Here is a 24,109-nt window from a genome sequence, read left to right on the forward strand (position 1 = left end):
ACGGTCAAGCTCACTCACAGTTTGCACCCTCTGAGAGAAGCAAGCTAGGCGTACAGAGGGCAGGGCACAAGGCAGCACGCAGCAGACCTCAGTCACCTAAGCAGGGCAAGGATGCGCTCAGGGAAAACAGGAGAGCCAACAACCACGGAGCAGAGCGAGATGCCAAATCCACATCGCCAGCTAAACCATCCCCAGGGGGCTTCCGTGTGACCTCCCGCCACCCTGCCGCCCCCACCAGCAGGCGGGACCTGCAGAATGGCCCACTGGGATCAGAGCAAGGGCTTCTAGGTGCTCTACCCCTAGGGGACTCTGCTCATGGAGGCTCCTGGGACACTGCCTAACTGTCCAGAGAGGAGGGGGAGTGGCGCCCACCCCCTCCAGGGCCACCCCAGCCTGGGAAGGGATGGGAGGCCACCGCTGTCCAGGTGGACACTGCAATGCTGGTCAGTGAGGGCTCCCCCAGGACCTCCACACCACCTGAAGCTGGAGCTTGGGTGGGGAGCCCGGAGGCGGGTGAGGTCACGGCTGGGTTGCCAAGGAGAAAGGCCCCCGGGGTGCTGCCGTGAGCCTCTGCGCCTGACCCAGCAGGGCCCCCAGCTCCATTGCTGATGGTCCACAGGCAGGGATAGGAGCTGCAGAGGGCAGAGAGAGAGAGACCGTCAGATGGCACCCGGGGAGGAATACCCCAGGCAGGAGAGGGCTCTGGCCATGCCTGCTTCCAGCAGTGGCACCAACGGGCCCACTTCTGCAGAAAAGCCAAGAGACGTCGTGAGAGGTAGTGGCATGAAATCAGTTGTCCTGACACTGAATCACGGTGCTGGCCTGGCCCCTGGCAAGGTGTTCCATTCTCTGGTCTCACCTGCAGCCCATATAAAGCAGGTAGGACCATGCAAGGAAGGACTAGGACTACAGACTCTGTGAGAATGGTCCCCCCCGGCCAGGAGTGGCAGTGTGGCTGACCACTGCTGTTGGAAGCGCTGGGTCTGAATCCTAGCTCCACCTCACATGAGCCCTGTGATCTCGAGCAGAGTGGTTAGTAACTCCGAGTGTCTGCTTCTTCAGCTTCAAGGCTCACAAATGGTCATCTTACAGACCTGAGAGGTTGTTGCAAGGATCCAATGAAAAGGTGAGTATATGGTGCCTGGCACGTGACACTCAGTAAACAGTGGTAGTTATTATGACGTCTCTTCCTGGTCTCCACCTGTCAGCTAGGGTCCCTGGCAGGAAGCCTGGGGCTGACCACTTTTTTGCCATCTCTACTTCTACAGCACTGGTTCAAGACTTGGTTGCACATTGGAATCACTCAGTGAGTTTAGAGATGGAAAAAAGTTAGATGCCTGGGCACCATCCCCTGGAGATTCGATGCTCATAGTAGCTCCGATCTACAGAGTAGTTCAGGCTATTTCAGGAGATGGGAAAGTCAGAGCTAGGGGAGGCCAGGAACACAGCCCAAAGTCAAAGTCAGCAACGGGCAGACAGCATCACCTCTGCCAGACTCAAGCCACCCGTTCTTTCCCCTCCACCACCCTGAAGTGCTGATCCCCAGAAGCCAGCTGGACGCAGCCCTCTGGGGTGAGACCGCACCTCGGGGCCCAGCACAACATCTGGTCTAAAGCCAGGCTGTGAGCCATGTCCCCACCGTGCCCCCTTTCAGAGGGGGAGACATAAGAGAACAGGGGCAGCCAAGGGCCTCAATTCCTCAGTGTATTTTTACATATTTGCTTTTTAATGCACCTATACTTGATGTTGTGTGTGTGTGTGTGAGTGTGTGTACACGTGTGTGTACATGCCTTATTTGTTATAGCCTCAGTTTAAAGTGTTTCTGGCTGGTTCCCATGATCCCAGGCCACAGGTTTTCTCCCCTTTAAACATACAATGTCAAGGCCACAAGAACAGAGCAGACACCCAGGTGGCTGCTTCGCCAACGCCCTTCCTGCACCACAGAGGTTGGTCCTCTTGGGCCCTTTACGTCTTAGCTGCTGAGGAGTCAGGACCTCAGGTGAGGCTGAGCCACTCTGGCAAGAAGAAGCCTCTGGGTCCCCAGAGGACAGTGAGGCTCCGAGTCCACCCAAGAGCGAGCTTACCTGGGCCCTGGGTTGATGGGTCCGTTGGTGTGGGGCACAGACAGGATGCTGGCGTGGGGAGTGGAGGACAAGGACGTCCAGCCGTCGGCTCCCGAGAACACTTGCAGATTATTGCTTGAGCTTTCTATCAGATTCACTTTGGAGAAATGACAATGAGTCAGATTCACGGAACACACAGAACACCTAAAGATGGTGACCAGGGACGTCAGCTGGAGCAAAATATCTCTGTGGCTTACACTGCGAGGCAATGGCTCGTCAGTCCTTCTGAGGGTAGTGGAGCAGAAGGGGCTTGGGCTACTGAAGCAGCACAGGCCAGTGTCACAGAGGTCCCTTCACCGCCCACCTCCAGCTGACAGAGGCTCCCAGGGGGCGTCTGCACTCAGTGACACGGACCTGCCCGACTCCTTCCCCACATCCACTCCCCTTGAGAACGGGCCAAACAGCTTCTCTCCGGCTGGAGGGCCCCCCAAGCTATTGCATGAATCATCAACTGCTCCTTCCCCACCCCACCCCTCTCTCTCTCTCTCTCTCTCTCTCAAATCTAAGAACAAAGCAACGGACCTGGGCATACACATGGCCAAGGTGGATAAGATAGCAGTGAGTGAGAAAAACACACACACACACACACAAATTGCCGGCTTTAAAAAACATCAGACTGCAAATATGATGAAAGCTGAGTTTGTAAATCTCCAACTGAATCAAACTAAAGCTGGAACGTACCGTGATACGGCTCTCGGGAGACTTCCTAATTGTCCTAGTGTTCCCTGTACTGAGCCATGATGCAACTTTAAAAAGAGCCCCAGGAAGGCAACACACTGAGTATTTCAAACCCCGCAACTTGACTGGCCTTCAGTGATCGGCCTGAAACCGCTCAGCACCCCAGCGCCCTGGGACGAAGCCTTTTGCACCCACTAGAAACCATCCACCTAAGTGTTTGATGAAATAATTACAGAATTAGAGAACACTAAAACTATTATGGCCAGACCACAGATGTCAGTACACAACAAGAAAGCAATGATGTGCAATATTAATGTGTAAGCACAGTGGAGGAAAGGGCTTCCCTCTCTTCCCCCTCCCCCACACCCCAGAGCCTCTTTAGCAGAACCACGCACCTGAGGGAGAGTGGTTCCTGTGCATGTACGCAGAAGGGTAGGGAGCTTGCCGGTGTCCTCGGAGCCCCGCGTAATGCTCGCAGCCATGGTGGGTGTGGGGAGCAGGCAGGGGCAAGGGCGCCGCATACTGGTAGTTGGCATTTCCTGCTGTGCATACGCCATCCGGATTGGAAAAGATCCAGCCTCCCACTGGAACAGACGAGGAAAATACAGGGACTGACACACAGAAATCAGATGACCAGCTACTTTGCACACCATGTTTCTTGGGAATGACAGTGACCCTGCCCATGTGGAAATTCCACCACCCCTTCCCCATGAACAGGTGACCTGGTCTCTCTGGAGATGGACAGGTCCCATCAAGGTGTGCAAAACCACTAAATAACACTGCACTGTGGCTATACCAATACAACCTGAAGGCAGAAGTTAACAGAAGCTATTCAAAATACAACCTGAAAGCTACTTCCTTATAATAAAAGTGTGTCCAGGAGGCCTCCAACTTGTGTCCAGCTCACTGGCCTCCACCAGGGGCTGCTTGGTGAGGTGGCAAGGAAGGAGCAAGGGCTCATTTCTGCCGGCGGGAAGGTGAGGCCTTCCGTCACCAACGGCACGCGGGACACTCCTGGCACAGAGAAAGAGCGCGGGCCTCGCACACCCTGGCAGCAAGCATTTTGCAGAATATTTTGGAAAGTTGCAAAATATTTCATAGAAATCAGTTCTTGGAGATCCTGAACAGAAGATTCTACCTCAGGAGAGCCGCTGGGCAAAGAGAGACTCAGTGAGACTCAGAAATTCAGGCCCTGAGTAAGAAAGACATTCTCCCACCAGGTCTCAGCTGGGCTGACGGATGCTGATTCAGGCAAGGCCAGAGCTGCTCCTGAAGAACTGTGACCAAGGGTTGTCACCTCAACGATGTGGAAAAGGACCTCAGAACTAGCACCCACAGCCATTGCTGAAACGCTCGTAAAGTGTAAGTAAGCCCATGGCACAGAGTTCGGTCATTCCTGACAATCCTGTCATCTTCCCATGGTTGTGTAAGCATACGACCCAAGGTTTCCCTACCCAGAGAGTGAGGTCAAAGTAGGCCACCCCCCAAAAAATATGCTTCTTTAGCATGTTATGAGACGGCCATGCAGTGGGCTGGGTCACAGGAGTCCTTCTGCCAGCTGCCCTTTGGTGGTACAGGTGCACACCGTAGTAGAAGCCCACAGTGAACACACTGCCCTGGCTCTGAGGCCCTCCTCAGCCTGTGTGGACTTGCCCTGAGACTCCACAGGACGCACCATATTCTTCTGCACAATGAGACCACTCTGTTCAGTGCATTTTCTTCCCTCCACCCCGCCAAGTGCCTATTTCTGTAGTTCAAATGCTATTTAAGCTTCAACCATTCGGCACTTTCTTTGAGTTTCATCCTTTGCATATGGTTTTCATGTTTCTGTACACTTATAAGTGTGTGTGCTTTTTTCCTGCTGATCTATCTATGGTTGGCTTATTTCATCAACCAATATTACTGAACCTTCAAAGGGAAAATTTAAGACTTCCCTACACTGAGTAGTGGACTCAAGATTCAGGCATCCAAAGGGAGACCCTCATTGTTATACAAAATTACATATAAGAGGTTGTGAGGGGAATGGGGAAATAAACAAGGAGAGAAATGAATTACAGTAGATGGGGTAGAGAGAGAAGATGGGAGGGGAGGGGAGGGGGGATAGTAGGGGATAGGAAAGGTAGCAGAATACAACAATTACTAATTGGGCATTATGTAAAATTGTGGATGTGTAACCGACGTGATTCTGCAATCTGCATTTGGGGTAAAATTGGGAGTTCATAACCCACTTCAATCTAATGTATGAAATATGATATGTCAAGAGCTTTGTAATGTTGTGAACAACCAATAAAAAAAAAAAAAAGATTCAGGCATCCAATGGGCAAAACCAGACAAGACTCCCCACCCCAGGACCACGTAGTTGGCCACATGTAACGTACACACCTTGAGAAGTTTGCCAAGAAGGCCACCGCACGTGAACTGAGAGAAGGCGTGTCTCTCTGCGTGTGGCACTAACCTCAACAAAAGCCTTGGTAAAGTCACTTTAAAAAGTGCGCTTCTGAAAGCCAGCTCTCTGTGTGGCTGTACTACCATTTCTGGCCTGGAAGTTAAGGTTTAGGGGAGGGAGGAGCGAAGAATCCACAGCTTTAAAATGGCCACAGGGATCTTGGCCAGCCACCGCCACACTAATTAAAGGGTGTGTCCACGGGTTAACTTTTCCATGAGTTGCTCCTGGAACCTCCGCGGGCTCCCTCCACCAGGAGCCTCCTCCACCCGCTGGGATGTGGAGACAGTGGTACCCTGTGGGAACACCCAGCGCTGCCCTCTGACTCCCGGGCGTACTTCTCCAGCCTCCCTCGGCCTTTCAGCCCAAATGCAGACTCTCCTCATCTGTGAGGCCGCAGCTGCTCGAGGCCACGCAGGCACTAGGGACCAGCTCCAAAAGTAGCCAACACTAGGAACAGGGGAAATCCAGAACTGACCAGAGAGGGTCCAGGGGGGAGATAGGCCCAGGACGCCCTTTTGAGAGTCCTTCGCTTCACTCACAGGAAAACTAGGGTTAAGAAAGCCTTCATTCCCACTCTTACCTCCTGCCTAAGACTTGTTTGACCCCTGTGCCTGGGAACTCTGGCAAGGCATCACTTGACTCGAGTGGAAGGGACCGTCAGTGGGCCTCAGTTTGGACTAGGCCTTAAGTGGTCATGAAGGCAAGGGTCTGAGTGCAGGGGGGACACTCCCAGTGTAGCCCAGCGCCTCCCGCCTACGTTCCCCAACTCACAGTGAGAGTAGGCCACGTGCTGGCTCTCACAGACAGCCTCCGGCAGGTCTTTGGGGTGGTTTCTGAAACAGCAGTGAAAGTGACAGCTCATGGTTCAAGTCCAGCATGAAGCACACCCCAAATCCTCTAAGGAGAGCAATACAAGTCTCTGAATAAGAAGACCAGACTCCCCTTTCCTCAAAGCTGATCTCCTCTCCCGTTCTCCTTCCTCTACTCGTGCAGTGGCTCTGTGCATCTCAGATCTGCTGTTGTCCCCAGTACCATAAGGACAGCCGTCCCTGTTCAGCTCCTCTTACTGGGTCATGATTCAGATCATAATGACAAGAGCTAAGATTTGTGCAGGTCTTTGAGACACAATTGCACATGTGATTTGCTAGGTTGACCAACAGCCCTGTGAAGGAGATATTGCCACGCCATTTTGCAGATTAGATCTATTAGTTATAGATCTCAGGGAGGTAGACTGACACAGGCATGATCACACAGAGAGGAGGGACGAAACTGGGACTCCAAGTCAGGCCCTCTTCCTTGAAGTTCTGAGATCTCTTTATTATACCATGCTGCTATCATTTGGGACCTGCAGTGGTGGCCAGGATTCTGTCATCTCACACAGCCTTCTCCATTAGGACTTCAGTTATCTGAAAAAGTTATCAGCGTGTCCTCTCCATCATCAAAATGTATTCATATATTGAACAGGACAGATTCTTGTGTGCTATCTTTATCAGCATCTGTCCATTAACCCAGAATCTTTAAGATGAAAAGGAAAATCAGGTAGTTATAAAAGTAGGTGAAAAGATTAGAAATTCAGGCAAAAAATTCTGAATACTTTAAAGGACATCGTATTTATATTCCAAGCCTTGTCAATAGAAAGATCAATGATCAGTACCACGCTCTGTTATTTTGCCCGAGAATGAAAAGCAAAGGTAGGGGGACAGCAAGTCACTGACCCAAAGTGCATCACTCATGCCCTGTTACGTTTTGGATGTAAGGTGTCCCCTGAAAAGTTCCTGTGTGAGATCACGCAGGTGAAGTGGTCAGTGATGAGCGGTAGCCTCACAGTGGGTTAATCCTGATGGACTGGCAATCTGAATGGACCACTGGGTGGTGACCGTGGGCAGTTAGAGCGTGGCTGGAGGTGGTCACTTGGGAGGTAGCCTTGGACTATATCCTGTCCCTGGCCCCTCCTCTGCTTCCTGGCTGCCATAAGATGACCAACTTTCCCGGCCACTGCCCTTTTGCCACAGGCTCTGCTCATCTCAGGCCCAGAACGATGGAGTCAGCCCCGTGGACTGAGGCTCTGAAACTGGGAGCCCAAAATGAACTCTTCCTCCTCTAAGTTGTTCTTGTCAGGCATTTTGGTCCCAGTGAAGCTGCAGGCTGACTAACACAGCCCTCCGTCTCTAATTACCCCTGAATAATCCGAGCCTCCCACCATTACTTACCCTTCCTAGGCTAAGTGTGGTTTTAAAACAATACAACTATTAAAACTCTATTACTCAGAGGCAACTGGGGAAAGGTCACAGTGAATTGTTAAAAACCTAAATTACTTTTTAAATATGGTTGTGTTCCTTTCAAGAACCAATGATAAACAGAGCCACCAGAACAGTGCAGCCAGGGGTCCTCTGGGAGCACTGTGGTAAGGAGCAGGCAATTGTCATCCAGTTGAATTTGCTTATTTTATTTACATGAATATTGAAAACATTTCTATCCTTTCAGGACAATGGTGAGTTCCACATTTGCAGAAGTCCGTTCATAAAAACTCACTGGGATTTCTCTACTCACCTCTCCTTGGCGTCCAAGAAGGCCTTGGCAAAGGGGTTGTACTTGATCTTGAGGGCTGTTATCTTGCATTTGCAAAGACAAGAAGTGTCAGTGAGAAGGGAACAGGTGCAGGTAGATAGGTCCTTTGTCCCCAGTGTGAACTTGTGGGAAACCAGGGGAGTCCTCCCCGCCACCACCGTGTGTCTCTGCTGAGTCCTGTGTTAGGTCTCCCTGGCACTGGCCCTGGCCAAGGACCCTTCATTATGACAGGAGGTGAGAATGATCAGGGCCTTGCCAAGTGAGCCAAGAGGGACGGATTTTAGAAATAAGCAACATCCAAAGCACCAAACCCAGAATTCCTTCTTCTACTCACTTCTTTATTTTCAGTCATCACTGAGCACCAAGCACATGAGTTCCTTTTCTTGTCACTTGGGACATACTGAGGAGTGGTACCGCTGTGATCCTCCTCTCCTGGAGAGCAGGGGCCAGTTCCCTCCCTCTTACATAATCATCGCCCATTGAGCCATGTTAATGGAAGAAGCACGGTGGCCCCAGCCTGCCATTGTGCTAGCCTTAGCTGTGTCCCCTCTCAGAGCCATCTGATCCAGAGAGAGAGGGAGAGAGAGGGAGGGAGGGAGGGAGAGAGATAGGGAGGGAGAGAGGGAGGAGGGAGGGAGGGAAAGAGAGAGGGAGAGAGGGAGAGAGGAGGGAGGGAGGGAGGGAAAGAGAGAGGGAGAGAGGGAGAGAGGAGGGAGGGAGGGAGGGAAAGAGAGAGGGAGAGAGGGAGAGAGGAGGGAGAGAGAGAGTGAGGGAGGGAGGGAGGGAAGGAGGGAGGGAGGAGGGAAGGAGGGAGGGAGGGAGGGAAGGAGGGAGGGAGGAGGGAAGGAGGGAGGGAGGGAAAGAGAGAGGGAGAGAGGGAGAGAGGAGGGAGGGAGAGAGAGAGTGAGGGAGGGAGGGAGGGAAGGAGGGAGGGAGGAGGGAAGGAGGGAGGGAGGGAGAGAGGGAGAGAGAGAGAGGGAGGGAGGGAGAGAGAGAGTGAGGGAGGGAGGGAGGGAAGGAGGGAGGGAGGAGGGAAGGAGGGAGGGAGGGAGAGAGGGGGAGAGAGAGAGAGGGAGGGAGGGAGGGAGGGAGAGAGGAGGGAGGGAGGGAGGGAGGCCTGTCTGGGACACTGAGGGCTGTCCTCCTAGAAGGCCTGCTGAGGACTGTTCATTTCTGCTCCCACTGACCCAGCACGGTTCTGCCACGAGGCCAGAACACCTTGTGGAAGAAGAGTTGCATTTCCTCTGTGCGTCTGTGCTGTGAGTCAGCCTGCAGCTTCACTTCAGCTGTGGGCACTAAGACTCTGGTTTCCAGATCTGATGATGAGCACCAGATTTTTCTAGGGAAACTTTTAAAACTATATGTTCTAAGCATCACCTTTGGAGACCCTTACTTGGATGGATGGGAGCCCACAATTTTTCTTTTATGCTTCCAAATACAAAAATGCAGATTAAAAACAAGAAGAAGAGGGCTGGGGATGTGGCTCAAGCGGCAGCGCGCTCGCCTGGCATGCGTGCGGCCCGGGTTCAATCCTCAGCACCACATACCAACAAAGATGTTGTGTCCGCCGAGAACTAAAAAATAAATATTAAAAATTCTCTCTCTCTCTCTCTCCTCTCTCACTCTCTCTTTAAAAAAAAAAAAGAAGAAGAAGAAGAGGAAGAAGAAGACACAATGACTGTTGATAATGGTGTTGCGGGGGCTATCAATGGAGAGGCTCTTTTGAGGGAAGAAATTTGGCACCCTCGTTAAAATCCTAACCTCCGCTCCCCTCAACAGAAAAATGCCCTTCCTGAGAGGTCATCCCATGCAAGTAGACAACAGCAGATACCCCAGGATATGCACCACAGCATTATTACAACAGAAAGTAAAACAACTGAGAGAACCTAAACATCCATTGGAGGGGCTGATTAATGAAATAGAGTTCACTGGCCTGGGTTGTGGCTCAGTGGTCAAGTGTTTGCCTAACATGTGCAAGGTCCTGGGTTCGATCCTCAGCACCACATAAAAATAAATAAAATAAAGGTATTGTGTCCAGCTACAACTAAGAAATAAATTTTAAAAAAAAAGAAATATGGTTCACCCTTCAATTGAACATTGCTAGCATTGCTCAAGGAACACATGCCCAAATGCAGAAAGATACCCATAAACACTGCTAAATTTTTAAAAAGAATTCTTTGAACTATATATATATATATATATATATATATATATATATATATATATATATATAAATAATGAGCCAATTTACATTTTTTGTATACATATTTATATATGTATATATATTTATATATGCATAATAAATGTGTGCAAAAAACACACTTTAAGCTATTTTAAGCTATTATTTGTAATGCTTGTGGGGAATAGGATTCCAAAGAAAAACTGCACTTTCACCTCATATTTTCTCATTTTTACCTTATGTATTTCTATACTATGTTATTATATGCTTTTTAAATAGATGCTTATTACCTTTTATTTTCTATAACTTTTATCAGAAAGAATTCAGTGCTCCTGGTGGTGCTCAGCAGGCCTGGGAACCCCGGGAGAAGGTCAGTGGACTCAGACTCCTAACTACTCAGCGTTCCAGCTGCAGGACCCGAGAGCAGCCCGGCACACTGGGGAGGAAGCTCTGGCAGGACAGACGCGTCCTAGGACCCCATGGACAGTGTGCTCAGGTGGTTCCCTCAGGCCTGCTTCTGGAGCAGAGCTGGCAGTCCTGGCCCACGCACCGCACCCTCCTGCAGGTCCAGTTCTGTGCAGGCCAAGGGCACCTCGGGGACCCAAGACAAAGGCCCTGAGTTCCACAGAGCTTGGGGTTTGGTAGCACACACTGTCTTCTTAGCACCAAGAGAGGTGTGTTGGTGGTGCTTGGATTCAAGTGTCCCCAAGGCCCACGTGGCAAGGCTTGGCCCCTGCATGGCCCTGTTGGGAGGTGACGGAGCCCCTCGGAGGTGGGCCTAGTGGGAGGGCTGCAGGCCACTTGGACCTACCCTTGAGGGTGCGGTACCCTGACCCCCCCACAGTCATTCTTGCTCCGCGAATGGTTTTGTGCTGCCACCAGCCCCTGCCACGTGCTGCCAGACCCACAGCAAAGAGGGTCACTCCCTCGTGGGTGGCACTCCACCACTGCGAGCCGAAATCAACCTTTCCTCTTCACTTCCCCTTGCCTTTCCCCTGGGTTGTCTGCCACAGTGACAGAAAGGTGACCAACACACAAGAGGGACAGGAGGCAGCTGCCCACTGTGTGGCTTCACCTCAGCTGCAGAGCTCTGAACCCTGGGGGACTCAGCTCCACCAAGCTGGTTCGTGGCACTAAAGGAAGCCCCTGGCCCTCGGTCACGCTCCCGGCGGTGACCACACGCACACACTTACCTCCTCGTTCTGATAGGCAGTCACGGCGATGAACTGGGTCTCTGGGAAGGAGCAGTTGGTGACCATGCGGTGGGCGCCTCCCACGCGTACTATGTGAACCTGGGGCTCGTACTTGTGCAGGGAGCTCAGCATTATCTGTGGGGGGGAGAAGGTAAGAGACGCCAAGCCGAGCCCGAGTGTCCCGGTGACCCCGCCCTGTGTGTCCTCATGGCCTACACTTTTGGTTAGTCCCAGGATCAGGACCCACCCAAGTCAGGGACACACAGGTAAAGTCCCGGGTCACCGGAGCTGCACCCCACCCGGGAGGTTTCTCAGAGGCTCCTGGGGAATGTGACCCCTTCTACAGGGGTCAGGGGAGGGGCCCCAGAGGAGTGGCCCCTGCGTGCCTGGCATTCTGTCCCCCTCCCTTCTTCCTCCGCCTGTTTTCAGCACAATGTGGATTTCAGTCCATTAAAGCAAGTTCTTCTTTTCAGGTGAAGAAACCTAATAACTCTGGATGATGATGTCCATCACATTCCACCTCATTTCTAACCCATGATATTATCCAAAGTCCACGTATGAGGACAGGAATTGGTGAGAATGTACTTTGTGGACCACCAGAGACATGAGACAGTGTGCTCTATAGGTACACATATTACACATGAATCGTAATGCCTTCTGCTGTCATAAATATTAATAAAAATATTAATAAAAATGAAAATTTAATAAAAAATGAAATCCCATATTTTAAAAAAGAAAGAAATCTAATAACTCAGAATGTTGACAATGGCTGTTTTATAAGTGACGAACAGGCTAAGGACGTCTGGCATCTGGTGGTGACTCTGACCCCTCCTTTATGATTCTGTGAAGGGTTATTGAAAGTCCTACTGTGAAGTCTGGTAGGCAGCAACACTCCACCTTTCAGGGTCCTGATTTCATTAAGACCGGGAACCTTTGGATGTCACAAAGACTTGGGTGGCCTTGCCGGCTTCTCCTCCAACAGGACTGTGCTGAGCACAGAGGACAGAGGTGGCCACAGCTCAGGGCACAGGCTGAACAAAGCAGGGAGTGGGGCAGCCTCTGCCTCCTGCCCCACCCCCAGGCCCCGAGCAGCCTCCCCTGACTAGGAGGCACAATCCCACCACATAAGTCCAGAGAAACAAGCCTCCAACCCATGTTTATTCTAATTGGAGCCACCTTAAATAAAGCCTTCCTTATTTAAGGTTTGTTATGATTACTTTTTTTTCTGAAAAACCTAAGCTGATTCAGTATTCTATTGATAATTATCGTAATGCCCAAGCCGAGGAAGTAATTATTTCATTTAGGAGCAGCTTTTTATTAAGGTATTTGTCTATTGCCAACATACCACTTACACCAAAAAAGGGGAGAGAGATGAACAAAACCCGGTACCCACAAACATCTCCCTCCCAGGGCTGCGTGAAAGCAGCGCACAAGACAAAACTCTGAAAGGAGGCCTGATGATTAAGTGAACCAGGCACTCTCCTCCCTCTCCACAGCAGGAAGTCCATTAAAAACTGAAAGCACCAATTAAGAGCTGTTTATTCCTGTTTACATTTGGACTCCAGGGAATAATTGGCTTCTGTGGGAGAAGAGGCTGGTGAAGACCCCTCTAATTGCCTAAATGCACCCTTGATAGTTCTCGATGGGCGCTGGGGCGGCCGTACCTGCCCACCTCCGTTGAGCTTGTTGGTCAGCTTCACTTTGCTGAAGGAGATGGGAGCCTTCATCCAGTGGGCCCCGAAGTTCGGGGAGTCGGGGTGGATGTAGACGCAGCTGTGGCTGGAGACCTCTGGCTTGCCCGCGGGCACCCACTCCCCATTGACGTACTTCCAGCGGTGGCTGTCCGTGGGGACAAAGTCCAGCAGGAGGGAGTACATGGCATTGGGGTCCAGTCCTGTGACGCTGATCTTTAGAACAGGAAACATCCTTCTAAAGACAAAAGGGAAAGGCGCTTAGCCACAGGAGGGACGGCAAGGGACCCCGGCCCTGCCCCGGTCTCAGTGCTGAGGCGTCCCATGGAGTGGCCTGGAAGGGAGGCCCGTAACGGGGCCCTGCCCCCCCAGCTCCAGTTCCACTAGAGCCTCCTTCCACAAGCCCTTTTGATATTGGGGTCTGACTTTCAAGTGCTGTGTCCACTCCAAAGGAACCCGGAGAGGAGGGACCTGGGGGGAAGGTGGGCTCTCTTCCAGGACCCTGCCCCCTGCGGAGGCCACACACAGCCCTTCCCAGCTCACCTTCCCACCTTTCTGAGTAGGGGTTGGTGGTGGCACTTAGTGCGCGACACCTGGTAGCAGGTACATGAGAGGCTCCTGTGGCAGGTGGACGGGCTCCGCTCCCCCAGACTCCCCAGAGCCTCTACAAGGCTTTTCCCGTGAGTGTGGACGAGCTGCAGGCTTGCACACACCCTGAGCCCCTGCGGCAGGGAGCCATCTTTGGGGCATTTTGTGGGGATTTGTGTTTGAGCAGCACAATCTCCATATGCATTAGATTCCCCGATCCTTCCCACTCCCTAGAATGGCACCAACAAGTTTCCTCTCACAGTATTTGGAGAAACTACCGAGGTGGCTGGCTTCTGATTCCAGAGCATTTTCACCCCCCCAGAGGACCTCCATGGCCACTAGCGGTCACACCCATTCTACCAGACTTCTTGTCACCAGAAAGAAAAGCGGGGGCAGAAGCTGCTGCCAGCCAGGCAGGAGGGAGGCAGAGTCGGTTGGTCCTTTGCTCTTCCAGCTGCCAAAGTCCCCACCCAAGGTAAGATCCTGGAGGGAAGCAGGCTGCCACCTCAGGGCCGGGTGTGACAGCACTTCCAAGCTTGTTAGGTGCAGGCGCTGGAGCGAGCACTGGAGAATTAGCAAGTTCTTGCAATGAGTTCATGAGGCTGTCTTGGTGTGTTCAAGAAGAAGGAAATGGGGCTGGGGATGTGGCTCAAGCGGTAGCGCGCTCGCCTGGCATGCGTGCGGCCCGGGTTCGATCCTCAGCACCACATACAAACAAAGATGTTGTGTCCGCCAAAAAAATAAATAAATATTAAAAAAAAAATTCTAAAAAAAAAAAGAAGAAGAAGAAGGAAAGACCTAGTTAAACAGGCACCTGTGCATGAACTGCCCTGCCAGGTGCATGAGCTAAGTGGAATTTAGGGGGATGCACCCGAGGATGCACTTGAGTCCACGCTAGAGAATCCGCTAGAGAATCCGGCTTCGCCTCTCTCCCCACGGGATGGGGCGGCTGCACTTCCCATCAACCAACCTGGCCACCCCAGGCTGCCTGTGGCTTCAAATCTTCCCTGGTGTATTCTCTTTTGTTCTTTCTTCAACAGGAAATTTTTCTTTTATTGCTTTCTCTTGATATTAGACTCTTCCCTTGTGCTATATAAAGTTTTCAATGATCTTAATAGTATGGACCAAGGGTAGGCGACAGAAGGCATGTGAAAGCAATCGCCATTTGCAAAATTCATAAAAGTGGGCATCAGAAATCATCGTGGGGATGATGTAGGGTCATTGTGACAGCCAGGAGTCTGGCTGGTTTGCAGGAGGTACACAGAGAAATGGCCTGTCTTTGGAGTCCTGTGGTTTTTATAAAGTGCCAAAGTACTTTACTTTATTACAAAAAACACAAGAATGACATGGGTATCATTGGCATTTCACACACTGAGATGTAAAAATGCCAAAGGTTTTCTCCATAGAATGAACAACAGAGGAAGCTCTGAAAGAGATGGTCCCCGGCCCTGAGGAGCCGGAGGGCCCGTGCAGCTAGCTGCTCACGCTCCACAGTGCGCTGTGTTTCCACACGTCAAGCAGAGAGTTCCAGAAGGTCCAGCTGAGGACTTAGGATGGCTTTTCTGATGCTGCACTTCCATGTGTTCTAATCCAAGCCTCAGTCCCACCCCAAGGGCACAGATACTTGTTACTTGGCCGGTTTTCTAGCTGAGGCCCCCAGGGATGGGGGCCCAGGGTGTTGGCTGTACCCCACGGTCTTCTCCTTACTGTGTTAACGGCACCTTATTTTCACTCTCTTTTGAGACTTCTAGAAAGTCAATGATTTGGGCCACAGTAAAAGGAAGAGTCCCTCAGTGTTTTCCCAAATCTCAGTACCTAATGGAGATTTATCTTCTCATTTAATGACTGAGTTCCAAGCACCTGCTCCCGGCCAGGACCTGTTCTAGTGGGGACTCAGTGACAATCACAGACCCAGTGTCCTGCTCACAAAGCTTACCTCCTAACAAAGAAGTCGGCTCAAAACAGGATGAAATTGACCAAGTGACATTACCTGCATGCACGAGTGTGTGGGGATGAGTGTGCCAGGACAAGGGTGCCAGGATGAGTGTGCCAGAATGAGTGTGCCAGCACAAGTAGACCAGGACGAGTGTGCCAGGATGAGTGTGCCAGCACAAGTAGACCAGGACGAGTATACCAGGATGAGTGTGCCAGGACAAGTGTGCCAGCACGAGTGTGCCAGGACGAGTGTGCCAGGATGAGTGTGCCAGAATGAGTGTGCCAGGATGAGTGTGCCAGGATGAGTGTGCCAGAATGAGTGTGCCAGCACAAGTAGACCAGGACAAGTATACCAGGATTAGTGTGCCAGGACAAGTGTGCCAGGACGAGTGTGCCAGGACGAGTGTGCCAGGACGAGCCCACATCCATGCACAGCTGTGATGCACCAGGGAAAACGAGTCCACGGGAGGACGAGTATGCCAGGGAGGAAGACCACAGAGCAGAGGGAGACCACGGGAGGAGGGAGACCACGGGAGGAGGGAGACCATGGGGCAGAGGGAGACCACGGGAGGAGGGAGACCATGGGGCAGAGGGAGACCACGGGAGGAGGGAGACCATGGGGCAGAGGGAGACCACGGGAGGAGGGAGACCACGGGAGGAGGGAGACCACGGGAGGAGGGAGACCACGGGAGGAGGGAGACCACGGGAGGAGGGAGACCACAGGGCAGAGGGAGACCACGGGAGGAGGGAGACCACGGGAGGAGGGAGACCACGGGAGGAGGGAGACCACGGGAGGAGGGAGACCACGGGAGGAGGGAGACCATGGGGCAGAGGGAGACCACGGGAGGAGGGAGACCACAGGGCAGAGGGAGACCACAGGGCAGAGGGAGACCACGGGAGGAGGGAGACCACGGGAGGAGGGAGACCACGGGAGGAGGGAGACCACGGGAGGAGGGAGACCACGGGAGGAGGGAGACCACAGGGCAGAGGGAGACCACAGGGCAGAGGGAGACCACGGGAGGAGGGAGACCACGGGAGGAGGGAGACCACGGGAGGAGGGAGACCACGGGAGGAGGGAGACCACGGGAGGAGGGAGACCACGGGAGGAGGGAGACCACGGGAGGAGGGAGACCACAGGGCAGAGGGAGACCATGGGGCAGAGGGAGACCATGGGGCAGAGGGAGACCATGGGGCAGAGGGAGACCACAGGAGGAGGGAGACCACGGGGCAGAGGGAGACCACGGGAGGAGCGAGCGGCCAGGGGAGAGAGGGAGGAGTCGGCCCCGGGACTGGAATGGAGCAAACCATGTCAGACGCATTTATGAGTGAGTCGAAGCAGACCCCACGAGTTCGGGGAACCCTAATGCACTAACAAAAATCACTTCAGAAACAGCTGCAGAAGAGCCTGTCCATCCTTCGGTGTCCCGTGCCCTTAGGTAAACTTGACCTTCAGCACATAACACACAGGATGCCCAGGGAGGCTCCCGTGAGGTGGACCCTCGATGCTCACCCTCTCACCCAGCGGAGGACACTGGATGGATGTAGTTGGCGATAATCAAGGATGAAGCCTCCATAGCATTTACATGTTAAAAAAAAACGTGAGGAGTTCTCGTGGCTTCTAGTGTTTCCGTTTAGATTACAAGAGTGTGAGGACCCTTTAGCCAGGAACCAAAATGAGTGGGGTCACACGGGGGGGCGGGGGGGGGTAAGGGACGAGGGCACATTAGCGGCTGTGGAAGGGCCTTAGGTGGGCTCAGAATCCACGCTGGAGCCAAGACCTACACAGGGAGCAGGATGGGTCACGCAGGACCCCACGGAGGTGCCCCGGGCCACAGGAGCAGCCGGCACACTGTCCCGGGGCCCTGACTGGCCGGCTGGGAGGGTGAAAGAGGAAGCCTGTGTGGCTGAGCACAGGAAGGAGCCTGCAGACCCCAGCCCACCCCAGCGTGGGAGGCCCTCCTGTCCCTCAGCTCCATGCAGCCAGAGACTGGCGGGACCCTCCAGTGCTGGCCAGAGAGGAGCCGGGGCCCTCCCTCCATTCTGCGCCACGTCTCTGGAGCTCCACGAAGATGCTGCACGTCACCAGCCACCAGAAACACAAGCCACAGCTGCAGAGGCAGCGCCTGGGGCCGGCTGAGAGAGAACCAGGACCAACAACTGGTGAGGCTGCCAAGAAACCGGGCCAACCCTCGAGCCTCGCTGCTGGACGGTGATGTGGCGCAGTCGCCCTGGGAACAGTGGGCAGCTCCTTGCCCGATGACATGGAGTGGCTATCCCACCTGCATCCACGCCTACATGTGCCCAGGAAAAATGAAAAGGCCTTCACAAAAACTGGTGCACATGTGTTCATAGCAGCAGCATCACAACTGAGACGGGCAGAAACCAGGCCCTGCAGCCCCGCCAGCTGTGCCCAGGGCAGGAGGTGCCTGCCCACACCATGAAGTGCTACCCAGGCAGGAAGGAAGTGCTGCCAGGCACTGCCACCGGGTGAGCCTGGAAACCAGCACCCATGAAGCATCACAGACTGGGGGGCACTGACCCGGCGTGTCCAGGGCAGGAAGGCCACAGAGACCGAAGGTGGACCTGTGGTCCCCGGGGTGGGGGAGCGTGGTGGGGTGCAGGTTTCTTTGGGGGCAATGAGCATGTTCTAAAGTGAATTGTGGAGATGGACGCACAACTCCGTGGATCCACCAAACAGCACTGGCCTGTACGCTCCAAGTGGACGATTCGTGTTCTGTGGATTATACCACAACTAAGCTATTAACAAACACGAAGCGCGAGTCCCTCCTCTTGGTGGGAGAACACCTGAAAGAGGGTCGAACGGCCAGTTGCTCTTCAGAACTCGTTGGCCAAGAACTTTATAATTCTTCTTGTTTCCTTGTCCCCCCATGGATGCTGGGACCTGGTGTGTACCTTTCATCTCCATTTGTAAGGAGGAGTGCGCAGGTCTGAGACAGCCTCTGAGCCAGGGTCATCTCCACTTCACTCCCCCTCCCTCTGGCTCACAAGCATCCTCTAGGGACACTAGCTGCCTGTGGTCACTCTCAGGCCAGGCTTTGTCTTCAGGGTCAGACTGTACTTCTAAGCAAGCTGGGTTTTCCATTTTCTTTCCCAAACACAGAGATTCCCAGTCTTTGAGAGGTTACAGATGTAAATCAGCCCCTAGCTCACAAAGGGCTGGCCAGCAGGCAGGGAGAGGGAGAGGGGGGCGTGGCAGGTGAACGCCAGCTGGGATGACTGGGGTCCCTGCCACCCTTGGCTCCTTTGGCTCCTGCAGCCAGGAGGCCTTCCAGCTTTCATATCTCCTGGGGGCAGACGGACATCTGCAGGAAGAAGGGGGCAGAGATGAGGCCGGTTGTGCTGGGGGGAGGGCTGGGTGGTGCCAGGGGGAGGAGTGGGTGGTGCTGGGGGGAGGAGTGGGTGGTGCTGGGGGGAGGAGGAGTGGGTGGTGCCGGAGGGAGGACTGGGTGGTGCTGGGGGGAGGAGGAGTGGGTGGTGCTGGAGGGAGGAGGACTGGGTGGTGCTGGAGGGAGGAGTGGGTGGTGCTGGAGGGAGGAGGAGTGGGTGGTGCTGGAGGGAGGAGTGGGTGGTGCTGGAGGGAGGAGTGGGTGGTGCTGGAGGGAGGCCTGGGTGGTGCTGGAGGGAGGAGGAGTGGGTGGTGCTGGGGGGAGGAGTGGGTGGTGCTGGAGGGAGGAGGACTGGGTGGTGCTGGAGGGAGGAGGACTGGGTGGTGCTGGAGGGGAGGTGGGGAGATGGCCAAAAGCAAAGTCCAGGAGGTTCCACTCAGAACACCTTCCTCCACCTCCCCAGGGATGAGAACTGTCACCAATGCCCATGAGAATGTTGTGGAAGTGTGTGTGGCACTCCTGGCACACAGATGCTGACACTTCCATGAAAGACAAACCGAAGAGGAGAATCAAGTGGCCTGGGGACGCGGGGCAGACCACACAGGTGCCTGGGACCCTCGAGTTGTGGTGGTAAGGATCAGAGGGGGAAAAGTGAATTAATATATATATTCCTATCCATGTCCACTGGCCGTCCAGACAGGGGTCTGGGTCCGCAGGACTCCGAGCTGCTTTTCCTCTCTGGCACCACCCTCGCCGGGAGCTACAAACATGGGCTCCGTGTCACTGCACGACACCCTGTAACACTCAGCAGATTCAAACTCAGTGACTCCGACACTTACCTGTGACAGAAAATGGACACACCGGTGTCTTCATTTCCAGTTCCTTAAAACCTGCTCAAGCCAAATTTGTTCAGTCTAAATTATTAAATGCATGAAAACATCCCTAAAATAGAGCCTCTCCTCTCAGATGAAGATGTTAACAGTGAAGAAAACAAGTGCAAGTGACCCGATCCATTGGCCTGTTAGCAGAAGTAAGTCTCTTCTGAAACCTCACGTGGAAGTTTGGAGCTGGAGACTGGAGGGGGAAAGCAGGCCGGATGCAGGGTAGGTAACCGGGTGAACCTGAGCCCCAAGGAGGGTCTCTGTTGTATCAGAAAGGTGATTGAAGTGGATAATAGAAGGTTTAAGAAAGAGGAGAAAAGAGGAGAAGGAAGAGAGGGAAAGGAAGAAGTAGGGAAGCAGAGGGAGGAGAGGAGGGAGGGAAGAGGAGTGGGGTAGGGAGGTGGGGTTCCATCAGGACCCAGCTTCTGGGGATAATAGGGAGCTTCCCAGGGGAAACCCTGTCTTCACCCTCCATGTCAGAGACAGGCTCCTCTTGGTGACGATGAAGCAGATCTGTACTGGGTAGGGTCTCGGCTCTCCCACGGGCCCAGATCGGCCTGTTCCCTCTGTTCCCCGACTGAGTACCCCGGCTGAAGCTCTTGGAAAACCCACATAGTCGGCGGTCCTGCAGAGCCAGGCAGGAATGAGCCGGGGGATGTCTGGGCCGGGGACAACACTCTTCTCCACCAGGCAGGGCACCGCCCAGGGTAGGCGGGCTCCCGAGGTCCTGCAGGGGGGCCTCTGCCAGAGAAGAACAGGTGAACGGAGACATGGAGAAATGACCAGGAGGAAGAAGGAAAAGGGAGCAAGAAGATGAGACCCAGCAGACGTGTCCCCAGAGAGGGACAGATGCTTCTAGAGGAAATGGCTCAGAGAACAGAGAGACGAGGGCTTCCAGATCTGTCTCCCCTCTTTACCTAAAGTACGAAGAGAACTTTCTATCCCGTGGGAAAATCTTGGCCCTCAGGGGTCCAGAGACCCTAAGAGAATTTCAGAAAAGCATTTCATTTTCTGGAGGGAAGAGACAGCCGGACCCCTGGACCTCAATGGGCTTCTCCTACCGACAGGACCTTTCACCGGGTTGGCATGAAATGACCTCGCAGATGAGAATTGCCAACTATAGATATGGAAAAATCTTATTTAGGTGAAAAATGTGAGAAATCCTCTTCTTAAATGGTAGAAGTACATTCTGATATGATATTACTTCATTGCATTTTACAATGCTTCAGAAATATATCACTATTCATTATGGAATAGATGGACTATTCTCTCATCAGTGATTATGCCTGTTTTTATTGTAGTGCAGGGCCATTTGAACAGCCAAGCAGTGCAGTTAGGTTTCTGTGTGACCAACAAACAGGAAGATCTGTAAACCAGGTTCTCTCTGTGGTCAGACACAGTCAGGATCTCACAATTACATCATCACTCATCTTTGGAAGAAAGAAACTGAATCCAATTAAAAAACTGGAGTGATTCCTTGAAGTTAAAAATGTGTTTTATATTTTTTTCCTACCAAAGAGACCAAAAATGACACATAAACACAAATCAAGAGACGGAACAGGGTACTTACAATTACACATATTAAAAGCAATTTTAATTAACTAATTTATTTATTGATCTTCCCTATGCCTTAAGTATGTGACCCATTTAGAAAGAAAAAAATGTACACACAGAGCAAGGCATACACCAGGTCTAAACAAGATTCACTGGAACGCCCTTGATTCTGCTATAACTTTCTTCATGAAGCACCTTAACTTTGTGCAACAGCTTTCAAGCTCATAATTCTGGACAAGGAATTGTCAATTTTCTATGCTGTGTTTTATTAAGAAACCAGAAGCCAAGACTTCAGGAATGGAAGCATTTTGCACAAGGACAGCCCCGTCCGGAGGAACCCTGCTCAAGAGGCCTTCCAGTGCCTCGCGGACCCGATGCGTGAGCATCACTGACCGCTGGGAGCCAGGGAAGGCCATGTGATTCTATTTCAAAAGATTTGCTTCTCCTCTCCTACGTGAAAGCTGCTTCTATTACCTTGACAGCTTTGGAACAGACGAGATTTAATAGAATCCAAGAAGTGCCAGCAGAGATCCGTTTCCATTAATTCCTAATTGGTCACAGTGAGAAAAACGGAGGTGACTTTTCCCGGTGGCAGTGTCGTATGGCTTCACCCTCTCTGCCTGCCACGGCTGTCACATATCACAGACACCATCACAAGGGGACACTCCACGGATCGAGTGCGGGGGAAGCAGCCGGAGGGGCAGGCAAGGAGATTACATCTACCCTTTTGCTGCCACTCTTCAACTTTTCAAAAATTTGCTGTACTTTAGAGGAAACCCTTCAGCCTCCAAAAAAAATGGACTTCGGATTCCCTGAACAGAGGTGGAGCCCAGGTCTGCTCCAGAGACACAGTCAAAACTCACACTATTTTCTGATACTGGAGCGCTCAGCCCCCTCCCACGGGGCACGCCCCCCTCTACAGAAATCCCCTGGAACTTCTCCACTTAAACCTGTAAGACCCGGGGCTTCATCTTTCACTTCTCGGATGATCTGAGAACTAATTAAGTTGGCTGGGGACAGCTGAGTGTGTTTGATCAGACGGTGCCTCTGCATCGAGAGTGGTCGCCTCTGCGATCTACAAGCTCTCGCCCCCCCTTGCTAGCTGGGTGCGCCCAGGCAGGGCGGAGGGTACACTCACCTGCCATTTTTGGTCACGATCATTTCATTAGTGACCTCCTTGAACCTCTGCCAGAGGGGAGCGTCCTCCAGGATGATGCGAAGTTGCTTCTCGGTGGGGTCGCCTTTCTCCCTGCCCGCCTGGAGCTCACTCTCCACCACATGGAGCAGGCGGGAGACGGTGCCGTCGCTGGTCCTCGGCGTGCCCAGCTCACTCATGGCACCGGCCCTCTCAAACTTTGCTGAGAGCTGTCAGCACCTTGCCCGCTTCTGACCCCTTCCTTCCTCCTTCCCGCTTTTCAACCCAGCTGGCTCGCGCCCGGGCAGTGGGAGGGTGGCGCCCAGGCTCCTGCCTCAGCTCCTAGTGTGACACCCCACAAAGTCCCCAAATTATACCACCAACCTGTTAAGCCTCATTGGGGAGCGGGCAGGAGGGAGGGGGAGAGGTGGGGAAGAAAAAGCCCTCTCTTAATTACTCACTGGGTCAGGTGGAGGGAGCCGGCTCTCCCATTGGCCGCCCTGCCTGGAGTAGCCGTTTAAGAAGAGTACTCCATCCAAATTATCAGGCTTTTATCTTGTTGTACCTGAAGAGGTCTAATCGGTGTATTGAGGACCATTTTCCCGTTAATTAAAATTATTCCGGGCCCAGACTGCAACAATCAGGCAGATCCTGTTTGTGTGTAAACCATGGCATGTGGCACCTACGGGAAGAGGTTCTCGGGGGAATCGGCCAACTTGGTGCCACCAGGCTGTCCCGCTACAGTGGCACCAGGGCCCCCAGCTCGGCTCCTGCGCCCTGGCAGACACCAAGCCCCCAGAGAAGAACAGTGTCTGTGGAGGTGGAAGACCGTGCCGAGAGGCCCCACCATCCCGGGGGCAAGGGGAGACCTGCCTGCCCCGAGCCCGGGCAGAGGCAGGAGTGAGGCCTCCTCCTGCAGGATGTCCCCGCTGGCCCCCTCTCTCCCGAGGGTCCTGCACACCACCCTACTCATCTCCAGGGCCCATCTGCCTCCAACAAGCAGAAGAGCTTTGAACCATGTCCTCGCTCCCCAGAAGCCAGAGCCTTGATTTTTCTTGTTTCCCCCAGAGCCAGAGAGAGATTCAAATATGTATGTATCATACCATTCTCCCTGCAAAGCTCTCGGCTCCAGTAAGAGGACCTTCCACACTGTGCACAGTGATTTTGTCATTGGTCCAAAAAGGCGTTCTGGTCGTCCCTTCACACAGCCCACGGCCCAGTGTGGCCTTCCAGGAGGGAGGAGGGCCCCCATTCCCTGAAGATGCAAGTGTGTTTTTACCCATGACACACAGTACTAAAGCACTCACAGTACTACTGGGCACACAGTACTAAAGCACTCACAGTACTACTGGACACACAGTACTAAAGCACTCACAGTACTACTGGGCACACAGTACTAAAGCACTCACAGTACTCCTGGACACACAGTACTAAAGCACTCACAGTACTACTGGGCACACAGTACTAAAGCACTCACAGTACTACTGGACACACAGTACTAAAGCACTCACAGTACTACTGGACACACAGTACTAAAGCACTCACAGTACTACTGGACACTCAGTACTAAAGCACTCACAGTACTACTGGGCACACAGTACTAAAGCACTCACAGTACTACTGGGCACACAATACTAGTGGCCACACAGTACTAATGCACTCACAGTACTACTGGACACACAGTACTAATGCACTCACAGTACTAATGCACTCACAGTACTAGTGGACACACAATACTAGTGGCCACACAGTACTAAGGCACTCACAGTACTACTGGACACACAGTACTAA

The 24,109-nt window shown here is 52.9% G+C and overlaps 1 protein-coding gene across 1 annotated transcript; it reads right to left on the bottom strand.

The window, feature by feature from the left end:
* Nucleotides 1-337: 337 nt before the first annotated feature.
* Tbx19 (T-box transcription factor 19) lies at nt 338-22,518 on the bottom strand. Its single transcript, XM_026405264.2, has 8 exons — nt 22,322-22,518; nt 12,852-13,116; nt 11,188-11,322; nt 7,798-7,859; nt 6,019-6,080; nt 3,197-3,385; nt 2,085-2,220; nt 338-632 (listed from the first exon to the last, which is right to left on the bottom strand). Exons 1-8 carry the CDS (start codon nt 22,516-22,518, stop codon nt 338-340), a joined length of 1,341 nt encoding a protein of 446 aa, XP_026261049.1.
* Between the last annotated feature and the right edge of the window lie 1,591 nt (nt 22,519-24,109).

This window comes from Urocitellus parryii, chromosome 9, assembly GCF_045843805.1.
Source record: "Urocitellus parryii isolate mUroPar1 chromosome 9, mUroPar1.hap1, whole genome shotgun sequence".
Classification (NCBI taxonomy): domain Eukaryota; kingdom Metazoa; phylum Chordata; class Mammalia; order Rodentia; family Sciuridae; genus Urocitellus; species Urocitellus parryii.

Bases quoted from the DNA above. Each gene is read 5' to 3' on its own strand.
- Tbx19 (XM_026405264.2), bottom strand. From the start codon at position 22,518: ATGAGTGAGCTGGGCACGCCGAGGACCAGCGACGGCACCGTCTCCCGC. The intron at 7,860-11,187 runs GTAAGTGTGTGC...TGCAAATGCAAG, and splicing joins CTGCCTATCAGAACGAGGAG to ATAACAGCCCTCAAGATCAA. The intron at 3,386-6,018 runs GTGAGTTGGGGA...CGTCTGTTCCAG, and splicing joins GCACGTGGCCTACTCTCACT to TGGGAGGCTGGATCTTTTCC.